The sequence below is a fragment of the Chaetodon trifascialis genome, chromosome 22, assembly GCF_039877785.1.
Source record: "Chaetodon trifascialis isolate fChaTrf1 chromosome 22, fChaTrf1.hap1, whole genome shotgun sequence".
Classification (NCBI taxonomy): Eukaryota; Metazoa; Chordata; class Actinopteri; order Chaetodontiformes; family Chaetodontidae; genus Chaetodon; species Chaetodon trifascialis.
The window spans coordinates 17923803-17937906 of NC_092077.1; the positions used below are offsets into that span (position 1 = coordinate 17923803).

At 42.8% G+C, this 14104-nt stretch overlaps 1 protein-coding gene across 2 annotated transcripts; it reads right to left on the reverse strand.

Moving 5' to 3' along the window:
* Positions 1-821: 821 nt before the first annotated feature.
* On the reverse strand, positions 822-13178 carry cd9b (CD9 molecule b). Of its 2 annotated transcripts, none has more exons than XM_070991941.1 (8): positions 12879-13178; positions 6026-6128; positions 4138-4235; positions 3663-3737; positions 3472-3573; positions 2711-2800; positions 2401-2484; positions 822-2087 (listed from the first exon to the last, which is right to left on the reverse strand). In XM_070991941.1, the coding sequence occupies exons 1-8, from the start codon at positions 12945-12947 to the stop codon at positions 2022-2024; spliced, it is 687 nt and encodes a 228-aa protein (XP_070848042.1). In that variant the 5' UTR covers positions 12948-13178; the 3' UTR covers positions 822-2021. The 2 variants fall into 2 exon arrangements, with proteins under 2 accessions (XP_070848042.1, XP_070848043.1); XM_070991942.1 differs by lacking the exon at positions 12879-13178 and adding an exon at positions 10592-10686.
* Between the last annotated feature and the right edge of the window lie 926 nt (positions 13179-14104).

Here is a 14104-nt window from a genome sequence, read left to right on the forward strand (position 1 = left end):
TGTGTTCTGTAAGGTCACAGTGACCTTTGACCACCAAATTCTAATCAGTTCATCTTTGTGTCCAAGTGGATGTTTGTGCCAAGTTTGATGAAATTACCTCAAGGCGTCTGGGACTATTTTCAGCCGCGGATTAATCCACACTTGGTGCTCCAGTGAGTGGCAGCAGGACAGCAATGAGGGAACGTGTCACTCAGTGCGGCTCATTGATGTGCTTTAACCCAAAAGAAGCCGCGGTGTCACAAGTCCTTTAAATGTCCTGGAAAGTTCCTCATACAGCTTTATCCTTGGCTTTAGCTCATGAAGTCCCTAAGTGACACATACCGAACATCCTGATTGGTCATGTGACAGGTCATGTGATTTTGTGTTCCCATAACAACATTTCCAAGATGTCTGTGTGCCGGGTTAACACACGTGACCGAACTAGCTCAATTTAAAAAGCTTGTTTTTTGTTGCTAAAGGTACGATTGACGCCATTTAAGAATGCTAATGCTTACATCACATGTCCTTTATTACATTTAACCTGTTGTGAACATGTTTCTTGAACAAGTTGATATAACCATTAAGTCTGACTGCCTCTCTGCTTCACTGGGTGACTCAAGTCTCCAGCAGCAGATGTTAAATGGAATCAGAGGAACAAATGATGCGTGTGGTTTCATTGTCCTTGCTTTAAGATTGTATTCGTCTTGAATCCAGAACAATTGAATCTGCATGTAAGAGTCAAACCTGGCAACCACTCTGCCTGCTCTGAAATCTTTCACGTTAAACATTTAAATAATTAAATCATGTTAATTTGATTTTAAAAATCATCACACACACTTACTAAATCATATATTTGTAGCATTTATTCAGTGATACTTTGTGTATAAACGCTAAGTGATTTTGGCGGGAGGGACACCGTCAACGGTTCTGCTGTTCTGTCGAGACGTACACAACCGGAAAAAAACACAAACTCAAATACACGTTTTAACACTTGTTAGCTGTAAAATAAGAAAAATAAGACATGGTAGAAAAAACAGTTTGACCTTCATCTACATGACCTGTGGATTCAATCAATAAATGAAGTTTGAAGCTTAGTTTTTGTTTAATTCTGCTAGCAAGGCTAAAATAAACTGTGGATGTAAACTGAAGTCTTCACACTGACTGTGTCCACAGATCAAAGCCCTCTGAGAATAACCGGTGATTTTTGATTGGATGATGATGATGAGTCAACAGTTGGTGAAAATAATCCGTCTTGAGTGAAGACATCAGTTCATTTGTGCTGAAAAGTCTCTGCAGACATTTTAGAAAACCATGTTCAACATGCCAAAAAAAAAAAAAAAAAATAGTTGACCATTTTTAAAAAGGCTCATAACACAAATAATGATTCATTAGTTCATTTATTTGCCATTTTAAAGGTGTATTCGAAGCGCATTCTTCAAAACACCCAAATAAAACTCCAAAGTTCTGCTTTTATAAAAAATTAAACTTCAGGAACAAGCAAAATTTAAAAAAAAGTGAGTCACACAATAAAATTCAGTTAGCTGCAAAAAGCCTGTTAAATTATAATGGAGCACAGGCAAACCTTGAACACGTTTTTACATAAACTGAACTCGATGTTATTCAACAGTGAGGAGCTAACAAAAGAAACCGTTCAGAGGACCTTCAAGGTCCTCCAGAGGGCAGCAGAGACTTTAATGTCTCTTTCTCCTGCCAGTCATCAACCTGTTCTGCTTTGGGATGAAAAGTAGAATAGAAATTTATTACATGGGTACCAGAATAAAAACGTCCCTTTGTTCACTTTACTTTGTAGGATCTGACTGGACGTAACATTTGTACCCAGAGTGGAAAAGAGCCCAAAATGAAGGAGGCTCATTGTCCAGGTTCCATGCTCTCACGGGTCGACGTGGCCATCCAGCATGGATCCAAACTCAGGAACGGCTGTTACCATTATTAAACTGACATAAACTCTAAAGCAGAGGTTGTGAAAGTGAGGACAGGTTAAAGATGGGAGGGGATTTGTGCGTTTTTGTGGCGGCGTTTGTTCAGACAAAGTCTCTGGACCTCTTAATGGCACAGCAGAGCATCATGCTGAAGATCATCCCGAAGATCTGTGGAGAGGAGGAGGCAAGAAAACAGCGTTAAAACCACGTCAGTCTCAAAGGAGCGCTGAACAAACCAACAGCTGACTGACAAAAGGAAACACAGCCTTCAGGGTCCTCCAGAGGGCAGCAGAGTCATTCATCCAAGAGCTTGAAACAAATGCATTTACTCTGGAAAAAGGTCAAATTATTATAAACCACTGCAGCGACAACTTAAGAAACCTCACCAAACAAGACCGACTCGTCTCATTTATACGATGGATTAAGGAAGATAAAGTAGGTGTAAGGTACTGTCTGGACTCCTGCAGAGTTCTGCTCTCACCATGATGATACCGATGCCGATGCCGACTCCGCCGATGATGTGCAGTTTGTTGTTGAACATCTCATCGATGGCAGTCGGACAGCTCTGACGGAACAGCAGAAAGAGGGATTTTACACCACAGAGCGCTGACAGCTCACTACAACGACACCGGCATTTATTTTGAAGAGTAAGAAACGGGTACAAATCAGATTAACCAAAAAATTTCTTTGATCATTATGAATAATTCAATGTGAGTGAGGCTCCCTGGCCAATAGTGTGTCTCCACTGATCTTAGACCCTGTATGCGTCAGGTAGAAACCCTGTCGGTTACCGTGGTGATGAGGTTCTCCAGACCCTCCTTCTTGGGGCAGATGTCTTTGGCCGCATCGATCACCGTCCCCGTGGGTCCACAGCAGTTCAGCTGCCAAGAGGAAACAAAGCCACAACTTTAGTTCCTCCAGGAAGAAATAATTAGCTCTTTATTTGATAGTCATCAGATGAGTACAGCACAGCAGCACTGTGAGCTAAACGCTAATGTCGGCATGCTGTGTTACGTTCACCATCTTCATTTAGCCCTAGTTTAGCGTTTTAGCATGCTAACATTTGCTAATTACCACTAAACACAATTACAGCTGAGGCTGATGAGCATTGCAGTCATTTGGTCAGATACACTGAAGTATTGGACAAATTAAAAGTTTGACCCGATGATGGCGCTACAGTTAAGGTCACAGAAGCACCAAAGAGACTAAAACAGATTATGAGTGGAGCGTGAACGTGTGTAGAGAATTTCATGGTGGTCCACTGATAGCTGATTAGCCACTAGCATGGCTACAACTCAGCAGTTGTCCAATGATCTGAGCCAACAGACACGGAGACATTCAGGAAGCCAGAACGCACTGATTAGCGCTGCGCTAAAGGTACCGACGCCTCTCGCCTCACGTGACTAACAGACATGATGCTCCAGTTTCAGCTATAGTTCAGGATCACAGCAAAATGGAAGCAGCAGCAGCAAAAGACAGCGAATAAAAAGATAAAAATAGGTGTTCATTCCTGTGTGTGTGTGTGTGTGTGTGTCTGTGTGTGTGTTCTCACTCCAAAGTGGATGAGTCGCAGGGTCTCCTTCAGCGCTTCCTGTCGGGTGTCTTTGTAGTTGGTGTAGGTCTGCTTATAGAACTCAGTGACGTCCTCCACTACCTGAAGACACAACGAGAAAACAGCTAAACTTACCGACTGAATACCGACTCTGCCGGCCAACAACAAAACCTGTGTGTGCGTGTGTGTACCCTGTCTTTGTTGGAGAGGCCCCAGATCCCGGCAGCAACCTCCACAGCGAAGATGAGGAGCAGGAAGAAGAAGAACTAAACCAGAAAACAAGAGTCAGTTTTCTCAACGGGTTTCTGGATTTACAGTGTTTGTTGTTTCAGGTCCGAACTGGAAATTCAATGTAGGGCGGCAGGTTTGACCAACAGATCCATGTTTTGAAGGTTAACCAGTGGCCAAAACACTGCACACACATTTCTAACACTCAGAGGAGTGTGCACCTCTGGAAGGTTCCACCTGTGACAGGCAGAGAGGTGAACACGGCGCTCATGTTCCCGTCCATCAGGATCGTGTCAGTTTGTGGTTGGAAACATAAGCTTGTGATCGCTGTTCCTTTTTGTCATCATTTTTGTTTGTTTTGGCTTTTATTTTTACTTTTTTCTCCAATTGCGACATTCCATAATTTAACCTCTTCTGGTGCTGAACTTTAAGACTCACCAATCCCAGCATGCACGGCGACTCTTTAATGGCTCCACAGCAGCCTAGGAAGCCCACGACCATCATCAGAGCCCCCGCCGCGATCAGGATGTACACACCTGCAGAGTAACACGGCACACATCAGGGTTTCCTTCACGCGCCCCGACCTGACCTACCGATTAAAGCAAACTTTTCCCAACTCATAAAAACTCAGGTTTTATTGTGAAAATCTTTTTGTCAGTTGAGTTACAAAGATCTCAGTGAATGTGGGCTTTTGTTATGTCATCGTGAACAACACGACACCACTAACACAGATGCGTTACGGTTTGTCCTCATCTGCTTTGCATGAGCATCAAAGCTAGTCTCATTCAGGGTACTGACATGTCTCCCCTACTACAACTAATGAAACTCCAGGCAGACACTACACGAGAGCCCAGAAGTTGTGTTCTGGATGTGGATTTGAATCATATTCAGCCAAACATCTCAACAACAAGTCATAAATAAGACTGTGGAAACGCTGCTATGTGAATTTCCAAACAAACAAACTGTAAAAAACGCTTAGAAAAGTGATTTCACAGCTGCCAATAAACACCCAACATCTTCATCATCCTTTGATGTGGCGTCCGTAATGATAATCAGAAACAACATATGAATACTGGGCTGCAATAACCGCAGCACTGATGTCACGGGTACAGCAGCCACACAAATATTCCTCCTCCAGCAATTCTTTCTCCCATGCTGTTATTAAGATGTTTGTCATTTCAAAACAATCCTCTGTCGCCTGACTGCCCACTTCACTCATCAGTTTGATGGAAGCGAAACACAAAGAGGGGGGAGGGCGCGAGTCCGTCTTTCTGTGTGGAGAAACAAAGACGTCCCTGTCAGCCAGCGAAGAATGAAAGCTATGTGTGGAGGCTCTGCCGGGCTGGAGGAGCCGCCTCGCTGTGGACTCACTCTGGCCTCAGCTGGCCTCTGCACAGCCTGCAGCCTGTTTCTCACATCAGGTCACTACAGCTGCCCCTGATGATGAGGCAACATCCATCAGGTCATATCTGCCAAACACATTAAACAACAGCGCTCCGGTCACACATTCGCCTCAGAGTGCTAATCTCATTCCTGATTAACCGGAGAGTGGACAAATACCTTTAAAGGCTGCTTTTCAGAGATGACACCTGGGACTGTAAGCACGAAACATCCAAAGGCTGCTTCTGTGAAGCCGCATTGGTGACAATAATCCAACACGAGCCCTGCGGTGAGTGAACGGCCTCAGTTGGTTCTTCTTCTTGTGACTAACAGATGACTTCATGGTGGGTGGCAGAGCGTTCAAACGCTCAGAGGATGCAATGAAGTCTGACTTGTGATACAGGCTCACTGTTTACAGATCTTTATCTTCAGACGTGATTGCTTCCCTCCGCTCCAAAACACCAGAGCAGCGTGAATGTGCATCACATTACATAAACGTCCAGCGCACCCAACCACAAAATGTTTTGCTGGCCATTTCCCACTTCTTTTGAGCCCACACAGCAACAGCTCCATCATCAGTGCTAATGGACTGACAGGCACTTAACACTGAACTCTGCTTCAAACGAACACAGAATGACATGAAACTTTAAGGACCCCTCAGGGGAACTTCCTGTCTGTGTTTTATGGCTTTTAAAAGTCAAACTGAATATCTTTGTTGGTCACTTAAAACAACTGTTATACAACTATTTATCCAACAATGATGCGCAGATTAATCAGCAAGTAAATGATTCTTCTTCCATTAACGTGTGAAATTTAGAAAATCTGGATTCTGGGTGGCAACAAAGGTTAAGTTATGATGTAGCTGCTTAAAAAACAGCCAGAGGAGAACTTTGCCTGTTCTGTGGATGCAGCTGTAGAGACAGCAGAGTAACGTCAGAGGTCTTACCAGTGAAGAAGACCGTCGGTGACTCCTCTCCTTCAAACAGTCCTACTGTCCTGCTGTCAAAACGCAGCCACAGGCCCACAGCCAGCACGGCGGTGCCTGCCAGCTACATGAAGAAGAAACAAAACACACATGAAAGAGTCAGCGTGATTAAACTCTTTGCTGTCACCTTTAAATCACATCCAGTGCTGAGAACATGGAGTTCATGAGGACGTTTCCTCGCGCATAAAGAAAATCTTTCAGAGAAAACGAGCTGATCAGCACACAGTGATGTGTGAACATGATTCACACATCACTGTGTCGTTGTCCACATAATAACTGCGGGCTGATGGGAATGTCATTACTTTGCAGATATTTAATTGTAAAATAAAACTATTGGATGAATCATATTGCAGGCTGATGATGCCGTGCTCGATGAAGAAAGGGGATCACCAAAGTTATTACAGCTCATCCTGAGGGGGACATGAACGTATGAACCAGGTTTCATGGCGTCCAATAGACATATTTCAGTTGGCACCAAAGTGACGGACTGACTGACATTTATAGCAACCCTGAAAGCCATGTGGCTTAAACAGGCAGGTTAAGGTACAAAAACAATGTGATGAACAGAGAGCTAACAGCTGAAAAATTAAGTCGGCCCAACGCTCCCAGAGACCTTCTCGTGAATACCCGTTCAGAAAAACCTGATCAACAATTCTTAAACAGAATATTAAGACTTTTCCCATGTTTAATTCAATCTGTGACAGAAAACAGTCAAAATTTACATTTTAGTACAACTAAAAGTGCCAGCATCGCCCAAGACATAAAGGCTTCAATTCACCTGATGAATCGATATTAATGCAGAACAAATGAACACTTTGACATAAACAAATTAGACCTCGCAAGAGAAACATGAGGGCAGACAACAGATAGTCATTTTGTGTGTGTGTGTGTGTGTGTGTGTCTCCAATGGTGTTCACCACAGTAATAACCCACCACAATGACTCAATATCTCCTCAGCAACCACACAACACAAGTTTACATCAACTCTTTGTTGCCACCCAAATAACTTCCCTAATGTCTCGCAGCGTAACGCTGACATCTGTGTTGTTGTGCAACAGGAGATAAGAATGACACAAAGCGTCCATGCTAACAGGCAGGATTATGCCCCAACACGTCCTCAGACTCCTCTCTGCTTCGGTCTGCTGACTCTGAATCAGTGGACACACACACATGAACACAACAATGTGCGCCCACCTCAGCCTACATGGGCAAAAAAACTTGAAATTCTGGTCTGTGACTGGATTTTTGTGTCTGAGTTCAGTCACATACGAGGGCTAAAACTGGCTGTTTACTGACGTTTTTGAGCTCCAATACGCTCTTCTGATTGGTTTCTTCTCCAGAGCATCTAAGGATCATGGCTATTGTATGTACAGCCATCATGATCTCTCACAAACTAACTTGACATTATCAAAACTGGTGGTCGTCACATGTTTCCAAGTGACAATACTGATTAACAAAAACTCTAAGATGTGAATAGAGAATGGCAGAAAACACACCCAATTTGCAACGACTATGCTTGCGTGTGATGAAACATCCAGATACAAAGTACTGCCTCTGGGGAAAGGCTGCAGGAAATTATGAAGAACTCTGAGCTTTACAGGCAAGAAGACTCAACAAAATCTTTATTGCCCAAGTCTAAAGAAAAGCTACAAAGCAGCACACCTAACGATCTGTCATCTAATGGCATGATGGCATAAACTATGAGTCGCCTCAGGACTGATTAGTCAGTGTGATGGGTAGAGTGAGTCGTGTTACAGACACACCTCATCATCCATCAAAACCCTCAGATGTAGCCTCAGGCTTACACTGTGGCTCAACTCAGGGTCACATATTTCAGAGTGAGAGTTACTAGTTTCCTGATAAATGTGAGGGCATATTTAGAGTACACTCAGTTGGCAGTAAGACATTGGAGAAATGACATTTCACATGGTGCAGTATTCGGGTAAAGCTGACTTGTGAATGTTTAATGGAAAAGGAGGAAGTAATATATGAGATCCTGTGAGAAGTTAACAGATGATTTTTAACACAGTGATGAAACTTTCTTTAGTTCGGTTGACATGTGTTTGTTTCGATGCTCTAAATTAAAAATAACAGCCAAACTGGAGTGTCCAGAATGATAGATGGATATTGTTGTTAATGTACAGTAAATGCACTCAGGGGAGTTGTGGTGTTTGTGTCGTGGCAGCAATGAGATGTTTTAAGTATCCTGTACGAAACAGCCCTTTCCCTCGAGGCTGGCATTAGCTCTCATTAAGCACAAAGCCACTCTGCAGCGCCATTAGCAGAGCAAAGGCAACTGCAACAAAGAAATGAATTACTGCTGAGAGACACGGCAGCTTCTTACAAGCCTCAACGCTGTTTGCACAACGGTGTGAGGCGGCGTTGGAATTGGCATGACAACCAGAAACACTGCCCGAAGCACAAGATAGCAAAACTGCACCAGACAAATAAAGCGAAAGCCGTTATAGTTTCAGGTAAAGGAAAAACCCCTAAGACAGGACGCAATGTGGAAAATGCAGCCTTGATTTCTAGAAACAGGAACTTTGTCACAATGGAGCCCAACTTCCTTACAGTAACGAGTCTTAGTCGAGTCTGCTGTGAGCCCCTTTACCAGCAGCTCAGTCATTAAAACTCGGAATAAATAAACCAATCTAATCTGATGTTTGTGTTTTTGGAGGTGGGGCCTCTCTCTAAACTCAGACTGCTGTCATCTCATTTGTCTGTGCCACCATTACACACCTAAACTGCAGACTCAGATAGTCAAAACAGTCATTTAGCTCAGACTAACAGTCAGTGTGTGCTCTTCTGACACTAAACAGGTGATCATAGTGATACCACAGCAGGCAGTGTGGACATTTAGAAGTAAATCATTGTGAAAATACACCAACAGCTGAATAACTTTTAGTTATTTCACACAAAACACACTGTCATCTAGTGGCAAATGCCTCCTCAGGGCTGTCAAACAAGAATTTCCTGCAGTGGATGTCAAGTTTGTACCTTTTACAAGACAGACTTTGAAGAGATGCTCAGTCAATAACCAACTGGAAAGTAAAAGTCTGGAATGTGGAAACAGCAAAGTGGCTCCAGTTAGTCCTGTGTGACTGGGTTGGATATTCAGGCCAGCTAGGTGTGTCTTTGAAACAGGCAACAAACCACATGGGCCCCTGAGATTAGCTAGCTTGTCTCTCTGACGCTCGCTCTTGCTCTTTGAGGGAGCTCTCAAAGCTTCAGTGAGGAGTCTGCTGCAAGAACTAATGCAAGAACTAAAGCCCCCTTAACAAAAACACATTAACATTAGAGTTGATGTTAATGTAAATAAAGTTAAATCAACAATACCAAAAACTGAGTGCATAAGGAGGAGGCTGGACGGTGGAGGGAGCGTCGCCATGTGTGTCTCAACATTTAAATGTGATTGGATGTTAATAGTCAGCTGGTAGCCAAACCACTGATGAGTGAGAGCGATGGTGAAGCATGAATGACGGTGCAGCTAAACTAACGCAATGTTTCATTATAATATCATCCCAACACCTGTGAAGCCTGAATGTTCAGACCTATCATCAGGTCATGTTTTACGACGTACAGGTCGGCTTGTTGTCATGTTTACTTAGGAGCAGGCAGACATGCCGAATTTTGTATCAGCTGATCAAATTAAGGAAGTAACTGACAGTTTCTGTCATGAACAAACTGGAAGATTTATGTGACGATCAGTTGTTTAGTCAATCATGATGTCATTAATCTTTCAACAATCAACTTGTGCATCATGTTTTTTCCCTACGGTCAAAAACTGTTCTTGAGACTACCAAATCAAAATGTTACGTATTTCTGAAATATTCTCTATAATATTCGCATCTATTGATCGATGAGCAGCCGGTTCCACATTCAGTATAAATACTTTGGAGGAAAATGTGTTGCAGCTGCAGACGAACTGCAGCAGGAACATTGTTTTAATTTCATGGCAGGAATCGTTTCGTCTGGGAACATTAATTTTGCCAGTGATTTGCTTAAGGCACCATGTGACTGCACACATGCACACACACACACACACACACACACACACACACACACACACACACACACACACACACACACACACACACACACACACACACACACACACACACACACACACACACACACACACACACACACACACACACACACACACACACACACACACACACACACAGGTGAATTCAATCACCCTATTGTTTTCACTCAGGATACATGTAAAGGGGAACATTAATCAGGGATTGATTGATTCCATTTATTCTATTCTGTAAGACTGAGGCAACAACTTTCTGCCACTTTACCTGAAGCTATCCTCCAAAGAAAAGGTACGCAGCAATCCAGCCTCTAAGTCCAATCAAACAACACACAACAAACTCCACAAATGAAACCTGAAAGATTTAAAGATGATTTTCACTGAACTCATCTCTTTGACAATCACTGACGCCTGTTTAACCTAAAAAAAGGATGAACCAAATCCCTCAAACAGCAGCCAGCACTGTGTGCTGCAGCGCTACATACCCAGAAGAGGAAGTTGAACACAAACACCAGGTATTTGATGCACTGCAGTGCCCCCATGGCTCCAAGCTCACGTTGTAGATGGTTTTTAGGAGAAAATCCAACGCAAGCGTTCTCTGCTCAAGAGTCAAACGGTTTCTTTGTCCCCGTGGGAAGAAGACGAGGACAGAGTGAAAAGAAGAGAGGTGGAACCGGGGGGTTTTTCTGTGAACCACACCCTTGTGTGGCTCACCTGTAGGGGGAGGGACGAGGTGGTGGAGGAGGGAGGTGAGTATCTGTTCCAGTGCATTTCAAACAGAAGACCATGAGGCGCAAATCAGAGCAGGTGAATGCAATTAACAAGCAGGACATAGGCCGTATAATCGAGTGTCCGTCTTTCAACGTCTTCAGCTTCCGTCTGGCCAACATCTCAAAACTCAACAGCTAATCAGCGCTAGGCAGGAAGGCAGTTTTTCTGTAATGAGTGACATTAACAATGACTCAGTAATCTAAATTGATGACGATGACTCAGCGTCTGAGAAGTCTGTGAGAAAAAGAGACTGACAGATAACAGAAAGAGACAGCCAGAGACAAAGACAGAGAGGGTATGGATTACCGAATGAATAATCAATAAGATTAGAAATCTAGTCCACTTGGTTTAGTATAATCATTCTGCCTTGTTTTGAATCATTGCAGACCAAACAAGGAGCAGAAAACAGGACGACACAGAGAAACTTCTCAGGTGATATTAACCCCCCCCCCCCAGGCCTGGGGTTCAGTGTTGGCTGAGGTAACTCGAGCTGCCCTCCTCTCCCAGTAGACCCAGTGAAACCAACAACACTAGCTTTGTTTCCCAGCTGCTGAAGCCACCCCCATCTCTCACTCTTTCTTTGCTTCCTCCCCTCTTCCTCTCTCTCTGCCACCAGTGAAAAGCGAATTTGTTTGAACAAAGTAATAACGAAGAACATGAGACGAACACACAAGAAAAGGAAATAAGGATAAAGAAGCACCGATCACACAGTTTATGTCTTTTCATGACAGATTGGCCTCAATCACGCCCCCCCTTCAGTATTCTGTCTTTGTTTTTATAAAAAAGATGTTTACATGTCAAAAATGGTTCAAGAAATTAAAGTTTTCAGATCGTTTTCTAAAATTTTGCCATTCATCCTGTAAAACAACAACAATAAGAAAACTGTGAATCTCTTTTTCCACTTTCAGTTGGTGTTATAACTATCATCTTGATGTGGAATGGATGGACTGTTCAGTCAAACGCCGTATAGCCATTACCTCCAATAATATCAAAATCACACTATCATTTGCTTGTGCTTTCTGTGTGTCCAAGTGTCGACAAACTGGCTTTAATTTTCTACAAACTGGTCAAAGCAGTGAAGCTCTTTTCATTGGCTTGTTTTGTCTGTTTGAAATGTGTTTTCCTCCAGTCTATTTTTCCTTTTTGTTACATCAGTCAGATGTCTGAGCGTCACTCTTTCTTTTTCATTAATATGCATTAAAACATGTCTCGGGGGATCTTTAAGTCACAGCGCGTTGAGCTTCTTTGCTGCAGTACAATTGGGCCTCTCAATAAGGTGGCAGCATGACTTGCTGGTGTTGGTCAACTAACTAAAAAGATTGTTAACCTTCAACCACTCAGTTAATGAAAATGACTGTACAGCGTGCATGTTGTCAGTCACGGTGGGTCATGCAGCCCAGCTTGATCATAACTGCTATTTCCTGTTGGATCCTTCATCTGCAAGGGTCAACAATAGATGGATGAACAGATTACCAGAAAACACCAACCAAGTAAGATGTTACAAACTGTCAGAGCGGCCATAATCGGTATATATATATATATATATATGAACTGGATAAAAAAAGAAACTAATAATATAAATAGACATGCTGTGTCAGTATGTCTAGTTTATCTTACTTAAACTGCACATTTTGAGTTTATCTGGAGAAAATCATACTAAATAGGTCGCAAACACCAAACTCCATCCGGAAATCTGTACAGTTAACAGGTCTTTGCTTAAGGCGGTGTTAATGTCAGCAGCCGAAAGTAGCCTACATTCATCATCAACAACAAGGAGGGTGCTCTTCATTTCGGCATGGATTAAATAGATGAAATTGCACAAATCGTCAGGAAAATGTCAACTTTACAACCAATAACAAATCGCCAACTGTTCAAATCGTGTCAGACTACAGTAATAAAGAAAAGTGTGGTTGAAAGTAAGACACGAACGGTTATTTTTATGGCAAATGATCAAGTTTTTAAGTTAAACTAAAACCAATAATATAGAATTCTGTAACTTACCCAGAAGACAAAATTAAAGATGAAGAGGGCGTATTTGACGCACAACTCCCAGCTGCTTAGAGCCGTCATCCCTGCTGCGTCTTTCACCGGCGTTAGTCGGTTATTAAACTGTCGAATGCCTGTACGTCTCCCGCCCTTTGTCAGTTTTTTACTCGCTCGAGCGTGCCGCGGTCGGTTCGGTTCGGTTCGGTTCGAGCAGTTCCGTCAGTTGTCGGCTGAATGGAGCCGAACGGACAGAGCGCGCGCTCAGCAGATGCTGCTCTGTGTGTCCGCGCGCCTCAACTGCCGGGAGGAAACAAAGATCAGCTGCTCAACACCCAAAGAGATAGAAAGATTTCTGTCTTTCTTTCCCGTCTTTGCTTCTTTTGTCCTTCTTACAGCTAAGAACACGTCCTTTGATTAAGAAAAATGTCTAAATTGTGGGCTATGGTGAAAGAAAGAAACGCAGAAGAGGAAGGAAGTAGAGATTACACCCTGAAGTTATGACAATAAAAAATAGGTATAGGCTGTGTGGCTATAATGTATTTCAAAGTAATTGGTAAATGCACTGGATTAAAAGTGAACAGTTGCATAAAATGTACACGAGCATTGATGAAAAGCTTCTTTTAAAACATGTTTAGGTTTTTGGTTCAGATACATAATATATGTATATGTTACTGAAGATGCATGTTTCCCATGTGGGATGAGGTCAGCGTAGTGGTGGTTTGTCCTCCAAACTCATAATAAAAAATAACAAAAATAAAGAAGCTACAACAAACTCAAATCAAACAGCCACTGAGACTCCCAGGGAACAAATCTTACGCGGGGAAAAACAAGATCATTGTCCAGTTAAAACAAATGTTTCTTGCGGTTTATTTTGAAGTTGAAGAGTTTTGAAGAGTTGATTGTTTCGAGGCTTTTCTGGAAAAACACCAAAATGATGAATTTAGCACAATGCGCATGGTCATATTTTTAGAGTTTGAACTTTAAACCTCATTATCAGCCTTCAAAATGCAATAACCCCTTTGTGTGTGTGTGTGTGTGTGTGTGTGTGTGTGTGTGTGTGTGTGTGTGTGTGTGTGTGTGTGTGTGGCACAGGGCTATATTCTCTCTCTCTCCGGCAGAAATGTGACTGTTTTTCTTCTTCTGCAGAACAAAGAGGACAGTGTGACCAGTCAGCCCACGACTGTCATTTGCAGCTGCCCGCAAATACACACTGATGATGATGATGATGCTGATGGTGATGA